At 35.0% G+C, this 21,801-nt stretch overlaps 2 protein-coding genes across 5 annotated transcripts; one reads left to right on the top strand and one right to left on the bottom strand.

Moving 5' to 3' along the window:
- Positions 1-5,912: 5,912 nt before the first annotated feature.
- Positions 5,913-16,601, top strand: LOC111808517 (protein NRT1/ PTR FAMILY 6.3-like). The gene is made up of 8 exons (XM_023694557.1): positions 5,913-6,030; positions 6,111-6,288; positions 6,383-6,422; positions 6,503-7,074; positions 8,085-8,605; positions 8,692-8,968; positions 10,015-10,070; positions 16,594-16,601. The coding sequence occupies exons 1-8, from the start codon at positions 5,913-5,915 to the stop codon at positions 16,599-16,601; spliced, it is 1,770 nt and encodes a 589-aa protein (XP_023550325.1).
- LOC111808516 (oxysterol-binding protein-related protein 2B-like) lies at positions 14,331-20,175 on the bottom strand. 4 transcript variants are annotated; one of them, XM_023694553.1, is made up of 11 exons: positions 19,416-20,173; positions 18,142-18,495; positions 17,532-17,628; positions 16,771-17,213; positions 16,531-16,686; positions 16,277-16,444; positions 15,487-15,627; positions 15,178-15,396; positions 14,930-15,043; positions 14,651-14,840; positions 14,331-14,452 (listed from the first exon to the last, which is right to left on the bottom strand). In XM_023694553.1, exons 1-10 carry the CDS (start codon positions 19,860-19,862, stop codon positions 14,673-14,675), a joined length of 2,307 nt encoding a protein of 768 aa, XP_023550321.1. In that variant the 5' UTR covers positions 19,863-20,173; the 3' UTR covers positions 14,331-14,452; positions 14,651-14,672. The 4 variants fall into 4 exon arrangements, with proteins under 4 accessions (XP_023550321.1, XP_023550320.1, XP_023550322.1 ...); XM_023694552.1 differs by having other exon boundaries at positions 14,331-14,449; positions 19,416-20,172; XM_023694554.1 differs by lacking the exon at positions 14,331-14,452 and adding an exon at positions 14,509-14,566.
- Between the last annotated feature and the right edge of the window lie 1,626 nt (positions 20,176-21,801).

Below are 21,801 nucleotides of genomic sequence, written 5' to 3'. Positions count from 1 at the left end.
ACATTTGAAATTGATCTTTATAAAAAATGTATAAAATCAATATACAAGATATAGATTATATGCAATTTATGAGTTATACAACTTTTGGTGGACACCAGCAGTTTTGTTCATTACAAACGCTATTAATTTAGTGTAAATTGGAGAAAACAATGCTTTTTTTTATAAAAAAAAAAAAAAAGATGAATACAGTGATCAATGTTTTCGTAACACTCAAGTAAATGAGAGGTACATGAATGAACAAAAATTACATATGAATGAGAGTACTTTGATGATAGAATAACTAACAAAGACTTAAAAGAATTAAAAATCACTCTCTAGCTCAAACATAGGAATTTCGAACGCATGTGAGTAAAGACAAACATAGGTATGATATATTTATAATGCAAATACAAAGACATTATCTTTTTCATTTATTTTTTAAAGAGAACACATATTATTTTTATCATAGTAATTTATCTTATTATTTCAACATATTTATTTATTGAGAAACATTGCACGAAAATTTATTAGATTATATTTTTAATTTATATATGAAGAAGATAATCGTTGGGTTTAAGATAGAAAATTACAAGTGTGTGATGATCGAGACCATCATTTAAGCATCATTAATTAAAGTTTTGTTTTTAAATTTACATATAGATTATAATACATATAATAAAGTCAACATTTCAATTTAATTAAACAAAAAAAATACAGAATTATATCCCGACACTCTCTATTCTTCACGAGCAGAAAGAAACAAAGGAATTTTGTATATATTTATCAAACGTCACACATTACAACCATATTATATAATAATAATCTCTCTCATACTCAGCTTTGCCCTAAAAAAACATTACTCTATAGATTCTGGTGGCTACAAATTAAAATACTTGCGTATACAATTGCATGTGTTAATAATAATCTTGCTTCCTACCATATACTATATTATAAAAATATTAGCATATATGATTTGTATTATAAATACTTATATGATTTTTTTGATTTGGATAAGAGTAAATTTTCAAAAATATTAGCATAATTCATCGTAAATATTAGATATTCGATCGAGGTTTTAAGTATGATATGACATGTAATAGTGATAATTTGAACCTACTATGATCAAATATTTTAACCGACCATATTCATTTTGATTTAGCTAGTAAAACTATGACCTAAAGCTTCAAAAGGTTGATGTTCACGAAAATATAAATCTCAACTTTATGAAAAAGGTTGATATTGATTGATATTTCTAAATATTTTAAAAAAAATTTGTTTAAATGAGTAAATAAGTCTTTTACACAAAGTTAGAAGGTTTATTATTTATATTAGTGACGTAAAGGACGGGTATATAAATGAAGTCGATATCATATTCTAATTAGTACGATCTTAAGAATATGATAGTTATGAAAGGCTTAAAAGAATTAGAAGCTAATAATTATACTAACAACATGATATGAACTCAGAGACATCAATCATACAATATGTTTCAATGAAGATGTGAAAAAAAATATTGTTGAAATTATCAAAAGATATTTCAATTCATGCCACGTTAAAAGAAGAATGAAGTTTCATGTTATAAATTTTAGGTGGGTTACAATTTAAAGTAATTTTTCTTCACATCTTCATTGAAGTATATTGTATGATTGATGTCATTTGGTTCATATCATGCACGTTGTTTTCTGGTAGTTCAATCATAAAAGTAAAGTTTTGTGAGCTTACGTTCGTAGACAGTATCTTACTACTAATGAAGATATATGAACACGGATCGTTCCACGTCAGATTTGGAGGAACAATCTCTCTCATAATCAGCATTGTTCTTAAAAAATTAGGGTTCCCTACATTCCATGTTTTTTGTATAAATAAATGAATAAAAAATAAATAAAAACTTAGGTAAACCCTTACCCCATGCCTAATCCAGCTCTAATTAAGTTGCCCATTTCCAGCACAACACCTTCAAATCATGTCTAGACATGACTCCTTATCCCTCCCTTCAAACTCCTTTCTTTATGAACTCATTTATTAATCTTCAATCATTGCTATTTTTTTATTTAGGAATCCACTTTTTTTCCATTTTAAATCAATAATTAACATTATAATCCCGTCTTTAATTCCATCATTCATCTAATTTAATACAAAAATCTATTAATTTAGTGTTATTTTGACTTTCGATTAATCATTGTTTATGATATATATATAGTAAAGATGCTACGATGACACGTCATAACGATAAAATTATATAAAACAAATAAAAATTAAATTTGATAAGTAGAATTTACATCCATTCCACGTTTGCTTGTATATAATTTAAATTTAGAGGCAAAAGTTAGAAGCTTATCATCTGTGAGATCTCACATCGATTGGAGAGGGAAACGAGTATCAGCAAGGACACTAAGAACTCGAAAGAAGATGGATTGTGAGATCCCACATCGGTTGGAGAGAAGAACGAAACATTCTTATAAGAGTGTGGAAACCTCCCCTTATAAGGAGAAAACTCAAAGAGAACAATATCTGCTAGCGGTGGGTTTGAACTGTTACAACTAGCCAATGATATCGTATGTGCATGCTAAACAAATCTTATTTGTTAACGTGCGTGGCTATCATAATTTCAAAAGAGATATATTAAACTAAGGTTAAAATATTATTTTGGTTCACCGTTTTAATAACGGTTAAAATATTGTATAGAGACTAAAATGAAATGACGTTTTAAGGGAAGCCCATGGACAAGTAACGTAAGCACAAGTGGCAATCTTCTGTCCATGAGGTTCCTTGGCTCTTATTTAATTTAATTTTGTTGGTCTCTTAGGGGCCAAAATCAATGAAACCCATTGGTTTGCAGTGGTCAAATCTTTGACTTTTTTAAATCATCCTTTTTATTTTTCTGATTTTGAGTGTGGCTCTTGGAGCACATGAAAGATTACCCACGAAATTCTGTTCTTTAAAATTATTGTTATTTTCAGTTTGATGCTTAGTTTAATGTTCAACGTTGTTGTCGGTTTGTGTTTGGTTCTTTTTATAATCGAAACGAGGATAATAAGAGTGAGAAAGGTTGTTTTCTACAATGATGTCAATGTTTTAAACATTAGAATATGCTTTCGAGTTTCATTTATTTTATTGAGAATATTTCAGATGAAATTAGGTTTGATGTTTTTGTGACGTGATATTGATATTGTTATAAGTTATAGTTGGAAGAAATTTTAATAAAGAATCATACAATATGGTACGGGTAGGAAAGACTTGCACCTATTTGGGTCGGTTTGATAATCATTTTTTAAAAAAATTATGCTTCATTTCAATATTATGTCGAATACTTCTCAGAATCTAATATCTAAGCTCTGTGTGTGAGATCCCATATCGATTGGAGAGAAAAACAAGTGTCAGTGAGGATGCTAGACCTCGAAAGGGTATATTGTGACATCCCACATCGGTTGAAGAGTGGAACGAGTGTCAGTGAAGACGCTGGGTCCAAAGAGTGTAGATGGTGAGATTCATATCGGTTGGAGAGAGGAACGAAACATTCTTTATAAGGGTGTGAAAACTTCTTCTTAATAGATGCGTTTTAATTGTAAGATCAACTTGGAAGATAAAATAATAGTAATATAAGATATAAGCTTAAATATACTCTACCCGACATGACTCTAACTCAACTTGTTAACATGACATTACAAAAGTTATTGAAAATTTTCCGTTCCTTTGAACTAAAAGAAAATGATAATATATTTTACTTTTAAAATAGTAATTTAATGCTCGAAACTTTAGCATGCTTAGTCTATAATAAATAATAAACAAATTTATTTCGAGACTCGGACTCTGATATATATATATTTTTTAATTATATTATACCCAAGTTGAGTTAAATTAAAAAGGAAAAAGAAAAAAAAGAAAAAAACTATGAAATGTTGTAAATTTGTAGGCTCAACAACTATTGCAATGGCGGATATGTACATAACCCACAAAGTCAACTTATTTTTCAAATATTGAAAATCACTTAATTGTTTTAAAATTTAAATTTATTTAATAATAATAATTAGTAGTCTTATTAGTATTATTAGTATTTTTTTTTTTTTTTGCCGACCTAACTCAGTGAGTCAAAATACGTGTCGTCCCACTTTGAGCGAGGTCGATGTGTCGTTTTGGTTTTTAGTTTTCTATTTATGCAACCTTATCCACCTCCATACACTTCAACCGACATTGACCAAAAAAAGTCAATAATTTTAAAGAAATTTAATTTTAAGATGCATTAAGAAAAATATTAGAAACATTAAATCATTAATGACCTAAAATTGGTTTAATTATCTATTTCAAAAAAGTGATATTTATTTTATTAAAATATTGTTTTTAGTAGTTTAAATTTAAGTGATTAAAATACTATTCTTTTTTCGTTCGAAAGTTGGGAGTTCAAATCTCTACCGTACCTTCGTTCAATTCAATTTAACTCAATAAATATATTATTTATTTTGTCTTGACTCGTGAAAATAATTATAAAAAAAAATCTAAATTTTGGCCTTTCAAATTTTGGCCTTTCACGTTTGGCCCGCCGAATTTCCTAAACTAAGTGTTCATGAGGTGAGTTAAGTCGGCTTGAAACATTTTTAAACTCATTCCAATTGTTCGAATAATATATTTTTTCAATCCAAACAACTCCTATGAAATAATAAACTCAATGGTTGGGTTGGTGCGAACTGTTTGAGTTATTTATATAAATTTTTGTAAACCCATTGTTGTGTTCTTCTTTAAATTCTTCACTTTTGGCTCCCGTTTCTCTCTTAAATTGTAAGTCTTCTAAAAGTCGAGGTTTTCATAATAATAGACATATGAATGTTGATGAATGTTATAGAACAATACACGACAAACATAGACTTGGTTAACTCAAACTAAATAACTGTGCCCCAAACACGTTATTTATTTCTTCGAACTAAACAACTTCGAGTTTAATAATTGCAGTTGGTACTCCAAATGCCTCGATTTCATACCTTATATTATTGTAGTTGGAAGGAAAAATGGTGTTCTCTCTAAACAATACAGACTCCAATTGGTTAGTGATCTTCAAACAACATATTTGGCATCAAAATTATATTCTATGTCCATTGTTCCAAAAATAATTCCATCAAAATGGAAGCAAATTACTTTAAATCCATTTAATTGGTAAATCATATTTTTTAATATTTTAACAGGTATTCGAAAAACAACTCAACCTAACTCAACTCGATTTGAGTTAGATTATAAACCTATTTGGGTTGAGTCGAGTTCAAATAAATGAAAATTTTTATGCATTTGATTAGTTCATAAGTTCTCGTAAAACTAGATCGAATAAGGAAAATTCAAATTTATTGTTCATTTTAAACTAAATATATATACACATTAGTTTTATTTAATTGTATTATGTATTTTCCGACCACTCAAATATAATTTTTTATAAAATATATTGAGATTGAATTGCAAATTTTAATCAATGTAAAGTAAAATCTGAAACTGCAATGGAATTGATTTTAAATTCATAGTAATCGATCCTATTTGAACTTATTTTTGTGAGATCCCACATTAATTGGAGAGAAGAACGAGTACCAACAAACACATTGGACTCCAAATGAAGTGGATTATGAGGTTACACATGAGTGGGAGATTGAACAAAACTTACTAAGTGCGTAAAAATCTATGTCAATCATTTTGTTTTTTTTTAATTGGAATAAACAACTAATATAAAGTATAAATGCACATAAAAACTTCAAATTATGATTAAAGAAAAAAAAAAGAAGAACAAAAATAGAAATTTTGAAAACTTCAAACACAATATAGAATATAATAATAGAATAGAATATTTTGTTATTATACGTCACGAGGTATGAAATTCGCACTATAAAAACCCTCCAACGGCATTGCAGAATCTTCATCCACTGCAACACATACATATCCATTGCAGAATCTTCATCACCATGAGTATTCTCCCAGAAACAACTCATGAAAAGACCCTCTCAGATGCCTGGGACTACACCGGCAAGCCAGCCATTAAGGCCAAAACCGGGGGCTGGGTCGCGGCCGCCATGATTCTAGGTCCATTATCATTAATCTTCCCTTTCTATAATGCAAAGCTTAAGCCTTTTGAACTCATTAGTTCTTCAAAAAATCTGCAGGGCCAGAAGGGGTTGAGAGGCTTACAACGCTGGGAATTGCAGTCAATTTGGTCACTTATTTGACTGAAACAATGCATCTAGGCAATGCTACCGCCGCCAACAATGTCACCAACTTCCTCGGAACCTCCTTCATGCTATGTCTCTTCGGTGGCTTTGTCGCCGACACTTTTCTCGGACGGTAATAACATCAATTTTTCAAAATTTTATTTATTTACTTTCATAAATTTCAATTTTTTCTTCCGTTTNTTTTTTTTTTTTTTTTTTTCTTAAAGGTATCTGACAATTTCCATCTTCGCAACGGTTCAAGCAATTGTAAGATTTATGGCGCTTTCTCGTTATTAATATTAATTTTGTGTAAATATGTTTTAATTTAAATTTGTGGATTCAATTAGGGTGTAACTCTCTTAACCATCTCCACCATAATTCCAAGTCTCCGGCCGCCAAAATGTTCACCGGGGCTCTCACCAACCCCATGCATTCCGGCGGACAGCAAGCAGCTGGCAATTCTCCACACAGCACTATACTTAACGGCACTCGGCACCGGTGGCTTGAAATCGAGCGTTTCGGGGTTCGGTTCCGATCAATTCGACGAAACGGATAAGGAGGAGAGAGCGAAAACGGCGGTTTTCTTCAATTGGTTCTTCTTCTTGATAAGCATTGGATCACTTGGAGCTGTGACAATTCTTGTTTACATTCAAGATAATTGGGGCAGGCAATGGGGATATGGGATATGTGCTTGTGCCATTGTGTTGGGATTGGTTGTGTTCCTGTCCGGGACTCGACGATACCGGTTTAAAAAATTGGTCGGTAGCCCGTTGACACAAATCGCTGCCGTGTTCGTTGCAGCATGGAGGAAGAGGAGGATGGATTTGCCCTCGGATCCATCGGCGTTGTACCAAATCGAAGACGCCGTCGATGGAGCTGGGAAGAAGAAGCAGAAGTTGCCCCGCAGCAAGCAGTTCAGGTTGGTTTCTTAGTTTATTCAGTTTTAACGCTCTAAAAAAGTCAACTACAATCATAATTTTTTTAACTCCCAATAATACCTTAATTTTGGATAATACTATATTTTAAAAATAACCTTAAAACTTTCAAAAAAAAGAAATTTAAAAAATTATTGCCTATAATATAAAAAAAAAAAAATCATCTATTTACACTTCATAGATCACTTTCTTCCTCCGACTTTTAAAACAAGTTTACGTTAAGGATATTAATGTTACTTTTGAAAGTGTATAGGTTTTTTTTTTTGTACGGTAATGACATTTTTTAAACTTTATTAATGAAACTTTTGAAATAGAGTGTTTTTTAGTTGAATAGTATTTTTGAAACAAAATATTAATGATTTTCATCTAGAACTAACGATGAATGTATTTTTGATACGTGGTGATACTACGACTAAAATAGTTGATATATTGGGTATAATATATGATAGTTTATTTAAATAAACTTACTTGTAAAGGTGATTAATGAATTATTACATAGTTTTCGTGGGCATTCCGAATACGTTATTGTATCATATAAGCCAAGAAAATTGAATCCCAAATTCTACTTTTGGTCACCAATTATACAGTTTAATAACTTAAAAACTATATCCCATCCAACAGGAACCCGACAAGCTTAGGACAAAAAACATTTTCAACACTTGGAAGTTTGCCATAATTGAGCTTATTATATTTAGTATTTTCAATTTTCACACAAGAAATAAATTTATTATAAAGTTAGGCATCTAGCCCACAATTTTTATCATTATTCTATTTCATGAATATATATATATATATATATATATATATATATATATATAACTCAATTGATTGGCTCTCCAAGTTGTGTGAAAAAGAATCAAAACAAATCAAAATGACCAAAAAGTTGAAAACTTTGGTTGAACCCAAGTTTGATTTCGACCAAAAATCAATAGATAATCATGAATTTATGTTAAAGATTACATTTTTATATTGAATTTGTTGGTTTTTTGTGTAGGTTTTTGGATAAGGCAGCAATCAAGGATGAAGAAATAGTTGGGAATGTAGTGAACAAGTGGAATTTATCAACCCTAACAGACATTGAGGAAGTTAAATTAGTGCTTAGAATGTTACCAATTTGGGCAACCACCATTATTTTCTGGACAGTCTATGCTCAAATGACAACATTCTCTGTCTCCCAAGCCACTACTATGAACCGACACATTGGAAAATCCTTTCAAATTCCGGCAGCCTCCCTCACTGCCTTCTTCGTTGCTAGCATCCTCGTAACCGTCCCGATCTACGACCGACTCATCGTCCCGATAGCATCGAGAATTTTGAAGAATCCACAAGGGCTAACCCCACTGCAACGAGTTGGGGTCGGGTTGGTTCTATCGATAATTGCCATGGTCGCCGCCGCGCTTACCGAAATCAAGCGATTGAGGGTGGTGGAGGAAAATGGATTGGTGTTCAAGCCAATGGCTGAGGTGCCAATGAGTGTGTTTTGGCTTTGTCCACAGTTCTTAATTGTGGGAGCAGGTGAGAAAATTTCCCTCATTTTGGCATTTTGGTTCAATTATACGTAAAAAGTTAGAACGTAAAATTTTAATCGGTTGTGTATGCAGGCGAGGCGTTGACGTACATGGGGCAATTGGATTTTTTCTTAAGAGAGTGCCCTAAAGGGATGAAGACAATGAGCACAGGGCTGTTCTTGAGCACACTTGCTTTAGGGTTCTTCTTTAGCTCATTATTGGTTACAATAGTGGGAAAAGTGACTGAAAATGGGCATCCATGGATTCCGGACAATCTCAATGAAGGGAAGCTTTATGATTTCTATTGGCTGTTGGCGATCTTAAGTGTGTTGAATTTGGCGGTGTTCTTGATTTGTGCTAAGTGGTACGNGTAGGATTCCCGAGAAATTCTTCGATTTCTTCCGGAAGCGGATGATTATTCATCTGCTTCTCACGTTCCGTGAATAGCCGGGACATTGAGGAATATCCAGAAAAGCATTTAGGGAATCGGTCTGATTCTATCTCTGTTCGTTCCGTTTGAAGAAAGGAAGGATCCCAAAGAATCGATCTTTCTTTTAGTTGTTGAATCTCTCTTTGATTGATCAATGTGTGATATTCCGAATCCTCATTACTAATGGAATCGAAATGATCTCTGGATTGATCAGAAGATCCTTTCAATTGGCTAGAATCCGTTACTTGAACGAAACTAGATCTTGTGGAATCATATTGAATATTTGACAAGACATTCCGTACCTTGCTAAAAAACCGATCCTTGTTTACCAACCACACATTGTCTAACCAAATCCAATTCTCTCTCGATATGTTCCTCAAAAAATCCGATTCGTGCGGATTCTTCCCCCAACTAAAGAAGAGATCTTGGCGGAATTGCCACATATGAAATTGAGCACAATTTTGCAAAGAAATAGCCCACTTGTTTCTCGAGAAGAGATGGGAAACATGCTCAATATCATTTGATTGAATAGTTGACCCAGCTCCTTGTTGTTTGAAGAAGCCCTCCACTTCAATTGGTATTTTTTCACGAAAAGCAAACATGAGATAACAAATCCAGTCTTTCACTAAGATTTCGAATAGCTGTCCCGAATTCAAGTTGATTATGTTTTGCCTCTTCCTCGGAGAAAGACGATCAAACAATTCCCAATCATGGTCCTTGCGGATCTGATCATCCATATAATATACAAAAAGAAACTCCAGATATTTGATATCTTTCTCTTTGAATGAGATCTCAATTCCAGCGACGGTTTCATTAGATATCTTACAACTGGAATCCCTCTTTTTTCCGATCCAGTTCCTCCACCACCGCGAACCCCAGTTAGATTCAGGCATGATACACTTTTTAGTTATTGGGAGAACCCAAGTACTCTCTTTCGGATCCAGGAAACAGCTCTCAGAGATCTTTTTTCCTTTTGGAAGATACAGGAATANCGTGTACAAGGAGAAGAGGTTGGCTGATGAGGGCATTGAATTGGAGGACTGTGGCCCATCTGCCCATTAATGTATTATCCACTCTCTTGCTTTGTGTGTGCCTTTTTCTCTCAACTATACAAGTTTAGAACAAACCCTTTTAATGGGTACCCTATGCTTTTTAATTATGTAAAGTTTTGATGTACCAAAAAGCCAAGGAAAAGCGAGAATCCCTTTTGAAGTTCTCTCTAATATAATATCGAAAAGTTCGGGTGTTTCCACAATTCATTGCTGCAAGATGAACTCTCGATCTTTGAAATGGTAACAAATACTGAAACGTTTGAATTTTATAAGGTGAGATAATTAAAAAATGAGATTATTCTTTACGACCCAGTTTCATTAAAGTTGTGTTCATTTGTCTCGTACTTAAGCTTTTAATAATTTCCTAAATTCTAATGCTTATCTGATACATTGACTATATACTATTTAAGAATTACGCGTCTAGAGACATGAGATGACTTCAATAGACCCAACTTTCCAAATTTCATAGGCTAATCGAGATAATTAAACTCATTCCCGAGGAGATTCGTGTACGTTATCCTTGAGAAAACAAATCATGATGTGAAGATTCAAATGACCCCATGTGCCAAAGAATGCAATGGGAAGATCCACATGAATGAAGTGAGATAATAAGGAGAAAGAGGGTTTGCAGTTCCTTATAATGTGGATCTCATTGTCTTTTGTGTCTCAAATTATGTGATCATATATATGAATAATGTAATGATTTTATTATAAGATATAGTTTTAATATCATTATGTTACTATAAGATATAATTTTGGAATAGAATCTCAACTGGGGGAAGGAGTATCTGCTTTGGCTAGCTGGAGTTCCCAATTTCTATGCATATTCCATTTCATTATGCATACAACTTCATTAATTTAAGCTTTGTTTGACATTTTGATTCGTAGAGAGTTGAAATTTATATACATCCTTACCCAGTTAGCCCTCACAATTATTAATCAACAAAAGTATATAGCCATCCCATTTTCAAAATGAGACTAAAAAATTTTCCATTCAATGATAAAATTGAATAAAATATTACTTGCACGTAGAAATTGTTTAAAAAAAAATTGTTTTATCCCGACTCGAGGCCACATTTATGATAGTCTTAATGATAGGTCTCTACTCATGAGTTGCATGTGTTTGCATTCTTTGGCCTCATAGGATCCGTTAGTAATTATTTTATAAAATACTCAAGTCATGTCACCGTGAACCCCAGTTAGATTCAGGCATGATACACTTTTTAGTTATTGGGAGAACCCAAGTACTCTCTTTTGGATCCAGGAAACAGCTCTCAGAGATCTTTTTTCCTTTTGGAAGATACAGGAATAGAAGCAAAAGCCTCAGTAACGGTCGGATGATAGTAAAAAGTCATAGCAAACCCCGTAGATACTTGTACTAAAAAAACAAGTTAGCGTAATTCCTCCTAGACAATGAAATATGTTGACGTGAGGAGGAACGTAGACACGCCTGTATGACCGACGACGGCATCACAAGGAAAGACAATGACACATGTATATGATAGTGGTATTTCATTTTTTAGACTTTCGGTTAGTATATGGTGCTTTTTACTTTTAATGTTTTATTCAGTATTTTCTTTTGCTGTCTTAAAGATGTTTTCGAACATTTAAGTCTAAGACAGTGTTTTATGATAAAACTTTAAATGTTTGTTTTCATATAAGAGAGTATGTTATAATGACGGTAGCGACCTAGGTCAGTAGAAATCTATGGTCGTTATAGAAATACTTTTATAAACACTTTAAAAGTCAATTCAAACATGCTCCAAAAATTATTATTTGAGATCGATAATTTGTGAACATAGAAACAATTATTTGTGGTTGATGGGTGACAACCATGTTTAAGAGATATTGATTCAAACCTACAACAATTAACGATAATATCTTTGAGGTGTTCGAGCAATACTCGAGTTGATATTCGTAACTTATTTGACACATATTCAATCAAATCTCATGCAAATTCATGATTAATATATTGATGGGTTTTATTTTAAAGGGAGGGAATCAATATTAGTATATAAATAATGCATAGGATCTTCTTTTTATGTAGTAATTCCAGGGAACACTACAGATGGAATGGAACCATCTATGTGTTGAGCTGTTTAACTTTTTTTTTTTAATTAATGATTTCTCTGCTACTACGCCAAGCTCTAATAATTTCTATAATTAATTTTAGTCTTCAAATGACTCTTCATTTTACGAACATGAAATTTATGTACCCTAGCTTCGGTCCCATGGTCGTCACCGTGATATCGTCATCCGTGCAAGGGTGTTTTACTTTTACCTGAAAAACTAAGAGTAGTACGTGGCTTAAGTATTTTAAGGAATACTCAGTAACTTCACTGCTAGGTTAGGAAATGCAATCACATGCAATTATGTTTGGTTCTTGTCGTATCATAAAACATCATTTCATGACCTTGTTTCTCTATATACGGTCCACACACTCGCACATGGACCACTAGACGAGGTCGTATATGCACCCCTGGACCTGACCTTCGACTAGCATACACTCACACTGTCGATATACCATAGAGGGAAGGGAGGGCGCATAGTGTCATGGTGTACATAATATTGTATTATAATATTGTAGTGTACACGTTTGTGCTAATCATATACATATCTCAATGCACGTGAACATACACAATATGCATGAAGTCCCCACAATTTAAAATCATAGCATGTATATGTGATGCAAGACAAATTTTTGTTCATTTCATATGTAATATAGTGTATAACATGATACCACACTTTCATGACATAACACAGTCATCAATGGCATAACGTGTCAACATGATATTCTAGAACATGAGATGCCTCATAATTACGACATAACACAATAAACAAACATTCAAATAATCATAAGGTACGACACGTGCAAGGGCCACACATTACACGTCGTTCATGCTTCAAACAATTCATCCAACCAAATTAGTAGTGAAGTCACTTACCTGAGTAGCTTAAACCGGATTCTCTAATTTATAAATGGAGCTAGCACAAATTTTTCTTTTGAAATTCAAGTCAACCTACGTGAATTCACGACACTGGATTAACACACGTCGAACAACCTAGTTTACATATTATTCATAATTAAACCTCTAATTTAGCTTACATTCCTTTTTAAAAATGCGAAAATTGAATATGGGAGGGTAAAAAATGGTAGGCAAAGGCCATAAAATAGTGGAACATGGTAAAATGGAGCAACCCGAGCCGTCAAAGAGGGGTGCGAGTTGCGACGTCGTGTTGGGTTGAGTGCACAGGTTACAAAAACCATTGTAAGACGAGTGTCTCGAACGACTTTCTTTAAAATGAGTTTTTCAAGAACAGTACAGTAGCAAGGGTGTTTCGGTATTGCGCCCCAACCCATGTATCGGAGGTTAGATCATACACCTGCTATCCGATACAAAGTTCGTAAATGATATGGCATGGACACAAGAGGGTCCAATGCTCCAATAGAATCTGGATGGATGTTTGAGATGTCCTAATATAATGAACCTTACGTGGGCCCATTCTTAATGGCATGAACGAGTGAACTGCGATGGCCGACGACACCCCGTAACTTGGGATGTCGTCAAGACAAATAGGTGATGTTATTTGGGAACCAAGATAAAATGATGGGATACGACGTTATACATGATAGACCTTTACTCCAAGTAGAGGCAAGGTCGAGTAGAATGACTTGGCCTAGTGTAAAGGCAAGTCGACTGCGTCGCAAATGATTGAACATGCATGCTCAGGCGAAGTATGTTGTCGAACAAACTTAGATTCTGCATGAGTAATGTTCAGTTAGCGAAGAAAAAGTTCTCCTAGAAGCCACAATTGGATTTCTCCCAAGGTTGGTCGTGAGCATGTCAAAGTTACGCTACCGCAGGTACGGTGACACTATGTACACACACAAGCTGGGCACTAGCGTTTTATGGGCTGGACTTTCAAACCTAACTGGGATCGGTTATCGACCATAACCATTTTGAAAATAGTATTTGTATTACTTATAAGCCAAATCCCCATACTTTCCAATGCTTGACAGAAGTATTGTATGACAGAAAAATAGGCATTAGCTTTTATTGGGATGTGGGGAGAAAAATTAAAGATTCAAATGAAAGAGATGAGGAAGCAATATCATCACAATTATTCTCCCCTTCACATTTGGAACAGATTACATCCATTTGTGAAGCTATCTATCACCTAATCCCAGACATTAAACCTTCAAAAATAACAACCAAAATGCCCATGCATACATATCATTCATTATATCATTTTCGTTCATATCGTGTTCTGTATCACAAATCTGCTACCGCTCCAATCGGCCACAACTCCCCGTCGATGCTCCATCGATTGGCCTCGAGGGTCTTCGTCTATCCTACCTCTCCTATATCTGCCAAAGTGTATCAAACCAAGTTTTAAACAAACATCGTGTTTGATAACCAGCTAAAGTTATGTGTTTTCGACTAATCTCGCAACCGGTTGGGGCAATGTCTTATTGTGTTATTTCCTAAAAGAAATCTTATTATGTTCTTAACTTTATATAATAACCAGATCATAGCTTTGGATAGAACTAAGAAAGAAAAATACTGACCTGAATCCTGATTATCATTCTTCTAATTTGCTGTACTCTCCTGGTTCAATTCTCCAAATATATCTGGGCAATCATCCCATTTCCTTTCTTTCCTCGCTTCCCAATATCCCCCGACGTACCGAAACGGTCCAGCTTTACCCTCTCTCTGAAACCATCTCGGCTTCCAACCGTTTTCTTGTAACTTCCTCGACTGACATAAACAAACCGCTATGAATCACCAAGAGCAGAGAACATGTAGATAATAAAAAGAAAACGAATGAAACGAAGAGCTCGACATACAATTCTTTGCCTTTGTTCTAACCGTAGCTTCTCTTCATTGGCTTTATCGTACTCGCCGTTTTCCAGATGCCGTTGATCTGGTCGGAGTCTGGAATCCGTTGGAGGTAGCAACTCCTTAATCCGTGATCAAATATCCAGGATCAGACAAAGCTATACAAAACAATTAGAGATACACAAAAGGGTGTATGGTAGAGGCAAATACATATGCTAAATGACTGTTTTTCAACACACATCATGTTTGGTTATACCTTGAGCCCTGGTGTCAGCTCATTCAAAGTGATCGCGAATGAAGTCAAGTTGTATCGAGTCGGATTCAAGGGCGGTTCGCTACTTTTCCACAACAAACTACCATCATGAATCTTTGAATTTGCATTCTCATAACCATTTACATAACGCAGGCTGTCGTCCCACTTCCCAAACAACGTTGCAACTTTTTTCCCCGTTACGTCTTCGACATATCCATGAACCTACACAGATGTAGTATACATTGGATTTAGTTTCTTTTTTACGAAAAAGAAAAAGAATGAGAACTGCCACCAACAAACTATATAGCATACCTGACGAGGATTTCGGTCGAGAAAAGATTGCTCTTTGAACTTGAGGTTGCAAGAATAGTCCCGATTGCCACGTATGTGCATCGTTCCATGGTGATCGCAATATACTTTCCCGAGGATGAGATTATAGATATTTGTTGTTACCTAAAAGAAACCATAAAATGAGATTTATGACTCTATTCACGTACATTAGAAGAAATAACATATTGTACTGATCTTGACCCAAAAAAATTAATGGAAACATTTTTCTTATTAATTTCTTGAACGACCCTCCGTGTGAAATCAAGAAAGTTCAGCCCAAGTAAGTTCAGCCCAAGTCCATCGCTAGCAGATATTATCCTCATTGGACTTTCCCTTTCAGGGGTTTTAAAACGCGTATACTAGGAAGAGGTTTCCACACCCTTATAAAGAATGTTTTGTTCCCCTCTTCAATCGACGTGGGATCTCACAATCCACCCCCCTTTAAGACCCTCACTGGCACACCCTCGATGTCTGGCTATGAGACCATTTGTAACAGTCTAAGCCCACCGCTAGCATATATTGTCCTCTTTGGGCTTTTCCTTTCAGGCTTACCCTCAAGGTTTTAAAACGCTGTCTGCTAGAAAGAGGTTTCCACACCCTTATAAAGAATGCTTCGTTCCCTTCTCCAACTAATGTGAGATCTCACAGACTATGAACGAGTAATCTATATATGAGATGAAGCAATAGACCCTCTCCAATTCTAGGCTACCTATTCAATAATTATCCTCGACAAAGTAAAACAAAGTATAGTATGGGGTTTTGGTTCACATACCTTGCTCCACTGGAAGATCTCGCCGTCGTCGAACTCAAGTGTGAGAACTCCGACAGGGTCCAGCTGAATCGACCTTCCCCAGAATTTGGACTGAAGGTTGCTATCTCCCCAAAACTTCCACCCTCTCCCTTCACAATGGCATGCTATCAGAGTCGGATGGTGACTCACCTACATAAATACACATCCATTTTCAAATTACTATTACAATTATCTCATCATATACTCTCATATAATTTGTTATCCCATTTACTCACCTTCTCGGAGAAGAATCGAATCCCTTTCTCTGGAAAATCCGCTTCATAAGTTTCCCCCAACAGCGGATTGAATGGTTTGCAATGCCTGCCTTCCGACGAAGCATACCCCGAAACCGCGAAAGCTGCAACGTTCAGAATCCTTTGTAGACTATTTCCCTGCACATTATACAAGTTCCCAAATCCTACATTTCCTTGTATAACTAGATTTTTAAGAGCTTTTCATCTTCTTATAAAGCTCACCTGTTTTCCTTGCTCGTATGCCTGATCCAATAGATAAGAATACTCCATATCTTCGCAGCATTTCTGCAGTGACGATATCGGCTCGTTGAAGTAAACTGGGAGGCATACTCTTGTCAGATCTTTTCCTACATTGTCTTTGATTATTGACCAAAGGCTAACTCGTTTCTCCTCCTCCACCGGTTCAGGAAGCTGTTTACGTCTTCGAATGTGTGAATATTTGTTCTGGAACTCCAGCTGATCGGGCGTTCTGTCAGCATTGTCATAATGATAATTTTCAGTGTTGCTATTAACTCCACCTAAACCTACGTCATATGGCTCGACCTCGACAGAATTTTCAGCGAAATAATCTCTGGTATCGTAAAAGGACAATTCATCTTCGTCCGAAACCTCCTCCTCGATTTCTTGTTTCTCAATATCGTCTGATGATTCCGTGGTGCTGCATTCTACAAACCAGATACAAGTATAAACTCCATGAAGTTTATAACATTTTATGCATAATTGAGATTAATGCACTAACTAATATATAATTTACAAGTAAAATCAGCATATATCGACATAACCGGTTTAGTTTTTCTAAATCGCATCGAACATTGAAAATGTCAACGCGCATCAAACCATATGTTTTAAATTTTAACAAAACAGAGAGCTATCATAGTCTATCATAGTTTACTGAATCTTGTTGTTGTCTTATAAGAAACAATTCGGTATATGCAAATGCCGAGTTCAATCAAATAAGGGGAAGAAAAGAGAAGGGAACGAACCACTATATTTTCCACGTTCTTCAGAAGAAAGATCGTGTTTCGTAAGTTGGAATTCGCCATCGTTCATTCCAGAAGCTTCAGCTTCAAAATTAGCAGCCTGAATTCAATGGTAAAATCAAATATGTAAGGCGAAGGAGTAGCATATGAGTACATATATACACACACTGAACCATATGAACTCAACCACGAATCAATCTATTGACCCTAACTGGACTCTTCGAACAATGAAGACAAGACGTTGTGCCACAAAGGGAAGACAATTCCGAATTAGCTTTGTCTAAGAACAAAGACAAACTTATAATGAAAAGAAAAGCAATGCCTAGATTATACACAATCCTTTCCAATGTTAAACTTAAGGCATCTACACACTTAATTTGTCCATGAACAGATCAATCTTTAGCATGTGTGCTACATGAAGTAATCGACTTAAAAACATTCGCTTCACCAGATATCGGCTTTAGTTAGATGTGTATAGATATGCATTTAATACGGACAGGCCCTAGGATGCATCCGAATAAGAAAAGTCCTGAAATGTTAATTGTGGATGGATATTACGATCACCAAATACTAACAATCCGAAGAGGAAAAGAGCTTCAAAAGATACCATTACCTCCAACTGCCTAATTGTATCAAGCAGGTTATATCGTTCTTCACATAGAACTTGAAGATACCCTTGAATTTCCGAGAATTCGGAGAGCATTATCCGTTCGCAGTCCTTAACAAGAGTTTCACTGATTCCCTCTTCAACTAAACGCTTCGTTAATCGACCAGTTGATACCGATAAATCACTCAGCACCGGGGAGAGATTATAATTCGTTAAAGGAGATATGCTGTGATCAGAAGCCAAGGCTTGAATCCAAGCACCTCGGTCACTCTTCGAATTAGTTCTCAAATGAAGAGTCTTCGTAGCAGTGGATATATAAAACCTCCTATCATCCGACTTGCTCTCTCGAAATGATCCGATCTGCATTAACAAATTTCAGATATTACAAAATGGCACATTCAAATTAAGCAAAGCCATAACAAAACATATTCTTCTACATTTGCCTCTCCCAAAACAAAGCTCAGAAGACTATGAACAGAAACATCTGCTGGAGAGTAATACAAAACCTACCCAATGCCTAAAAAGTTCATTAGAGCAAGCAACATAGTAACTCGCTTAGACCAAATTCTTTAAATGGTTGTACCCAAAAGAATCAATAAACACAATCCTTCAAAAGGGTATCTCTCCTCCCTTTTTGAGGTGTCGGCTAAAGCAGGAATGAAAAAACGGATGTGGAAAACAACCATAAAATAAGTAAGCAATCAATCTCAGAAACAGTGAAAGGAAGGAGGGAAAAGGTGCAATTCATTGGAGAGGAAGATAAAGATGGTTGGAGATTTCAAATCCAAGCAAGAAAAATGAAGAGAAATGAAGCAAGCGTTCTGATGAACAATAAGCCTTCTGAAATGGCCCCTTAATCCACCTGTGGGATGTGACCCACTAGACATCGACAAACAGTTAGAAAACTGTGAAAATTTGCAATTAAGTTCACCAGAGGATGACCCAGAAAAGAGTAAGCGCAGGAGGAGATACGACGAACAATGCTATAAACCTGTAGTTCACGCGTTTGCTTTTTGCTCAGATTTCAATGCCGCCTCCTGAGTGTCTGGCAAAATCAGACTCAGAGGGAGAGAGAAAAAGAGAGAAGAAATCAAAATGCCATGAATGGGTAAAAACACAAGCTATTTCTCTCTTCAGCGCCAAATTTTTGGCCTAAAAAGCATGTCACATTGCTAGTTTGATGCTCTGTACAAGATCATCGGATCATATCAGAACAACCCAGATCGTGTTTTTGTGTAAAAATTGTCAAAAATCCCCAATCTCGTTCTTAAGTTTCATACCTTGAGATGAACCACTCCCACCGCTTTCCGCTGCTTTTGCCTCCCTCTGTCTTTCTCATCTCCCCTTGGAATCCGATTGCTCGAACTCTCTCCGATCAATCGCACGTCGTCGTTGGGGGAAAGAAGGTTCAGATTCTCCGGCCGGCGAATCTTCGCGTAGGATAATACCCCATTACGGAGGAGAAACCACCTCGATCTCCACCCCTTGCCGTAATTGGTCCACTTCTGAAGAACTCCAGCGACTGTGGATTTGGATCCAAGTGGCCGTCTGATAACATTCCCATCAGATCCATCGGAAAACGCCGCAAAACTCGCCGGCATGCTCTTCGTCCTAGACAGAGGCAACGCCGCAGCTTCGTCTCTGGACTTGTCTCCATCGCCACCACATCCGATTCCAAAACTTTCGACCGAGATGCAGCACAGAGGATGCATTTCCTTAACCTTCATAATCTCGTATTTGACTCAAATCCCTTTTGCCCTCATCAATTTCTCAAATACCCCATGAATTGCAACAAGAAGAAAGAAGATAATGAAGATGAAAGAAACCCATCATAGAAAAAACAAATGAAAGATTACATTGAAGAAGAGTGAGTGAGAGCGTCGCAGAGTGAGAACAAAATTGGGTCGAAATCAATGGCGAAGAACAAAGGAAATTTAGTGAAAGATTACTTATATATACAGCAAAGAATCGAACAGAGAGAGAGAAGAAGAAGGCAGAGAGTGGGACATGAAGGAGGATGTGGCAGAGGAGCAAATTAAAGGAGCCAGGCCGAACGGAAACAGATTACCAAAGTTCTGTATTTTTTTTTTCTTTTTTTTTTATATAAATTCTTTTAAATAATATATTTAATAATATCTTTCCCTCCTATTTAATTTTATATCTAATAAGTTATTAATTCAAAAATTTAAATTATTAATATCGAAAGTATGCCTGAGTTGGGTTGAGTTTAGACATTGGCTTATAAATACATATATTTATTTATTTTTAAATATTTATTAAGATTTATAATTCGGGTTATGAAATGGAAGACGAGGATCGAACCCGGGCATGCCAATTGGCAGCTGCTTCAACTCTCTTTTTTATTTATGGCTCATTTATTCTTTTTCACTTTTCTCCTTCACTAATTTCTTTGTTTGATCAAACATAAGTTACGATGCGCATCCCATATGAATACCAAAAGTAATTCAAATCCGCTTCAACGTTCCGTGGTCGAAGCTGTTCAATAGTGCCCGGACCGGTTGCCTGCTTCCATATACTTTCGGTTTGCCAAGTCTTTGCACGGTTGAGGCCGTTGGCTAAGCCGTCGTCCATCGCGCTCTATAGAGCTGCTAAGCATTGAGGATGGGTAATTCATGTAGGAAAACGAATAATTCAATCTGAGTGGACGACGAGTTAAAAATTTTACTAAAAATTTTACTAAAATGGATGTGAGTGAGAACAGAGTAAAAATGGTTGAAGAGAGAGAAGATCTGGTGGGGGTGTGTTGGATTGGTCAAAGGAATTGGTATGATGAAAGTGACGCAACGGTGGATACAACAAAGTTTTGGGATGCCTTGAAAACGAGGTGGATTCTAACTCCCCTTACGTAATTCACAATTTTTTATTATTTCTTTTAATATTATTAACAAACAATTAATTAAAACGACCACGTGGCACGTGGGATTGTACAGCGCGGGCTCCACGTAGTAGGTGTGTGCCACGCCTGATTGACAGCTCAGATTCATAACCCAATTATCCCGTCTTTATTTTTTATACAACCATCCATTTCACATCACTTCACTCTCTTACTCTTTTTATAATACATAAATAAAAATTATTTTTAAACTTTTTTTTTCTTCTAAAATTATCAATTTTTAAAAAAAATAAAAAAATAATCATAATTATTCATTCTCATAAAAAAAAATATTAATAATTTATTTCAAAAATAAAATACTTAAACTGATTAAAAATAGTTGTTGAATTAAGACAGTGAGATCGAACTATAAATTTTTAAAATAATAATAATTAATATATTTGAATGTTTGATATCATAGAATATGATGTAAGGTTCCCTAATCCCGAGTCCCTTATATTTAATATTTGGAGGCAAAGGGTGTCTTCAAATCCAACCCATCCATAGCGTAGCGTCCAATTTTTATGTTTCTCTTTAAATCTAACAACTAAATAAATAAATAAATAAAACCATTAATCAACTTTAATTAAGTTCATTAATTCTTATTATTTATTTTTTAATATATTAAATAACAGTAGATATTAATTAATATAATATGTTGCATAAATTTTAGCGACAATTTATTTTTTATTTTTTATTTTTTTTATTTTTTATTTGTCCTACTCTTTCCATAAATGCAATAAATTAATCAACATATTAAATTTCCTATCTAT

The sequence above is a fragment of the Cucurbita pepo genome, chromosome LG13 (genome assembly GCF_002806865.2).
Source record: "Cucurbita pepo subsp. pepo cultivar mu-cu-16 chromosome LG13, ASM280686v2, whole genome shotgun sequence".
In the NCBI taxonomy this organism is placed as follows: domain Eukaryota; kingdom Viridiplantae; phylum Streptophyta; class Magnoliopsida; order Cucurbitales; family Cucurbitaceae; genus Cucurbita; species Cucurbita pepo.
This window is presented reverse-complemented; position numbering and strand designations above follow the sequence as displayed.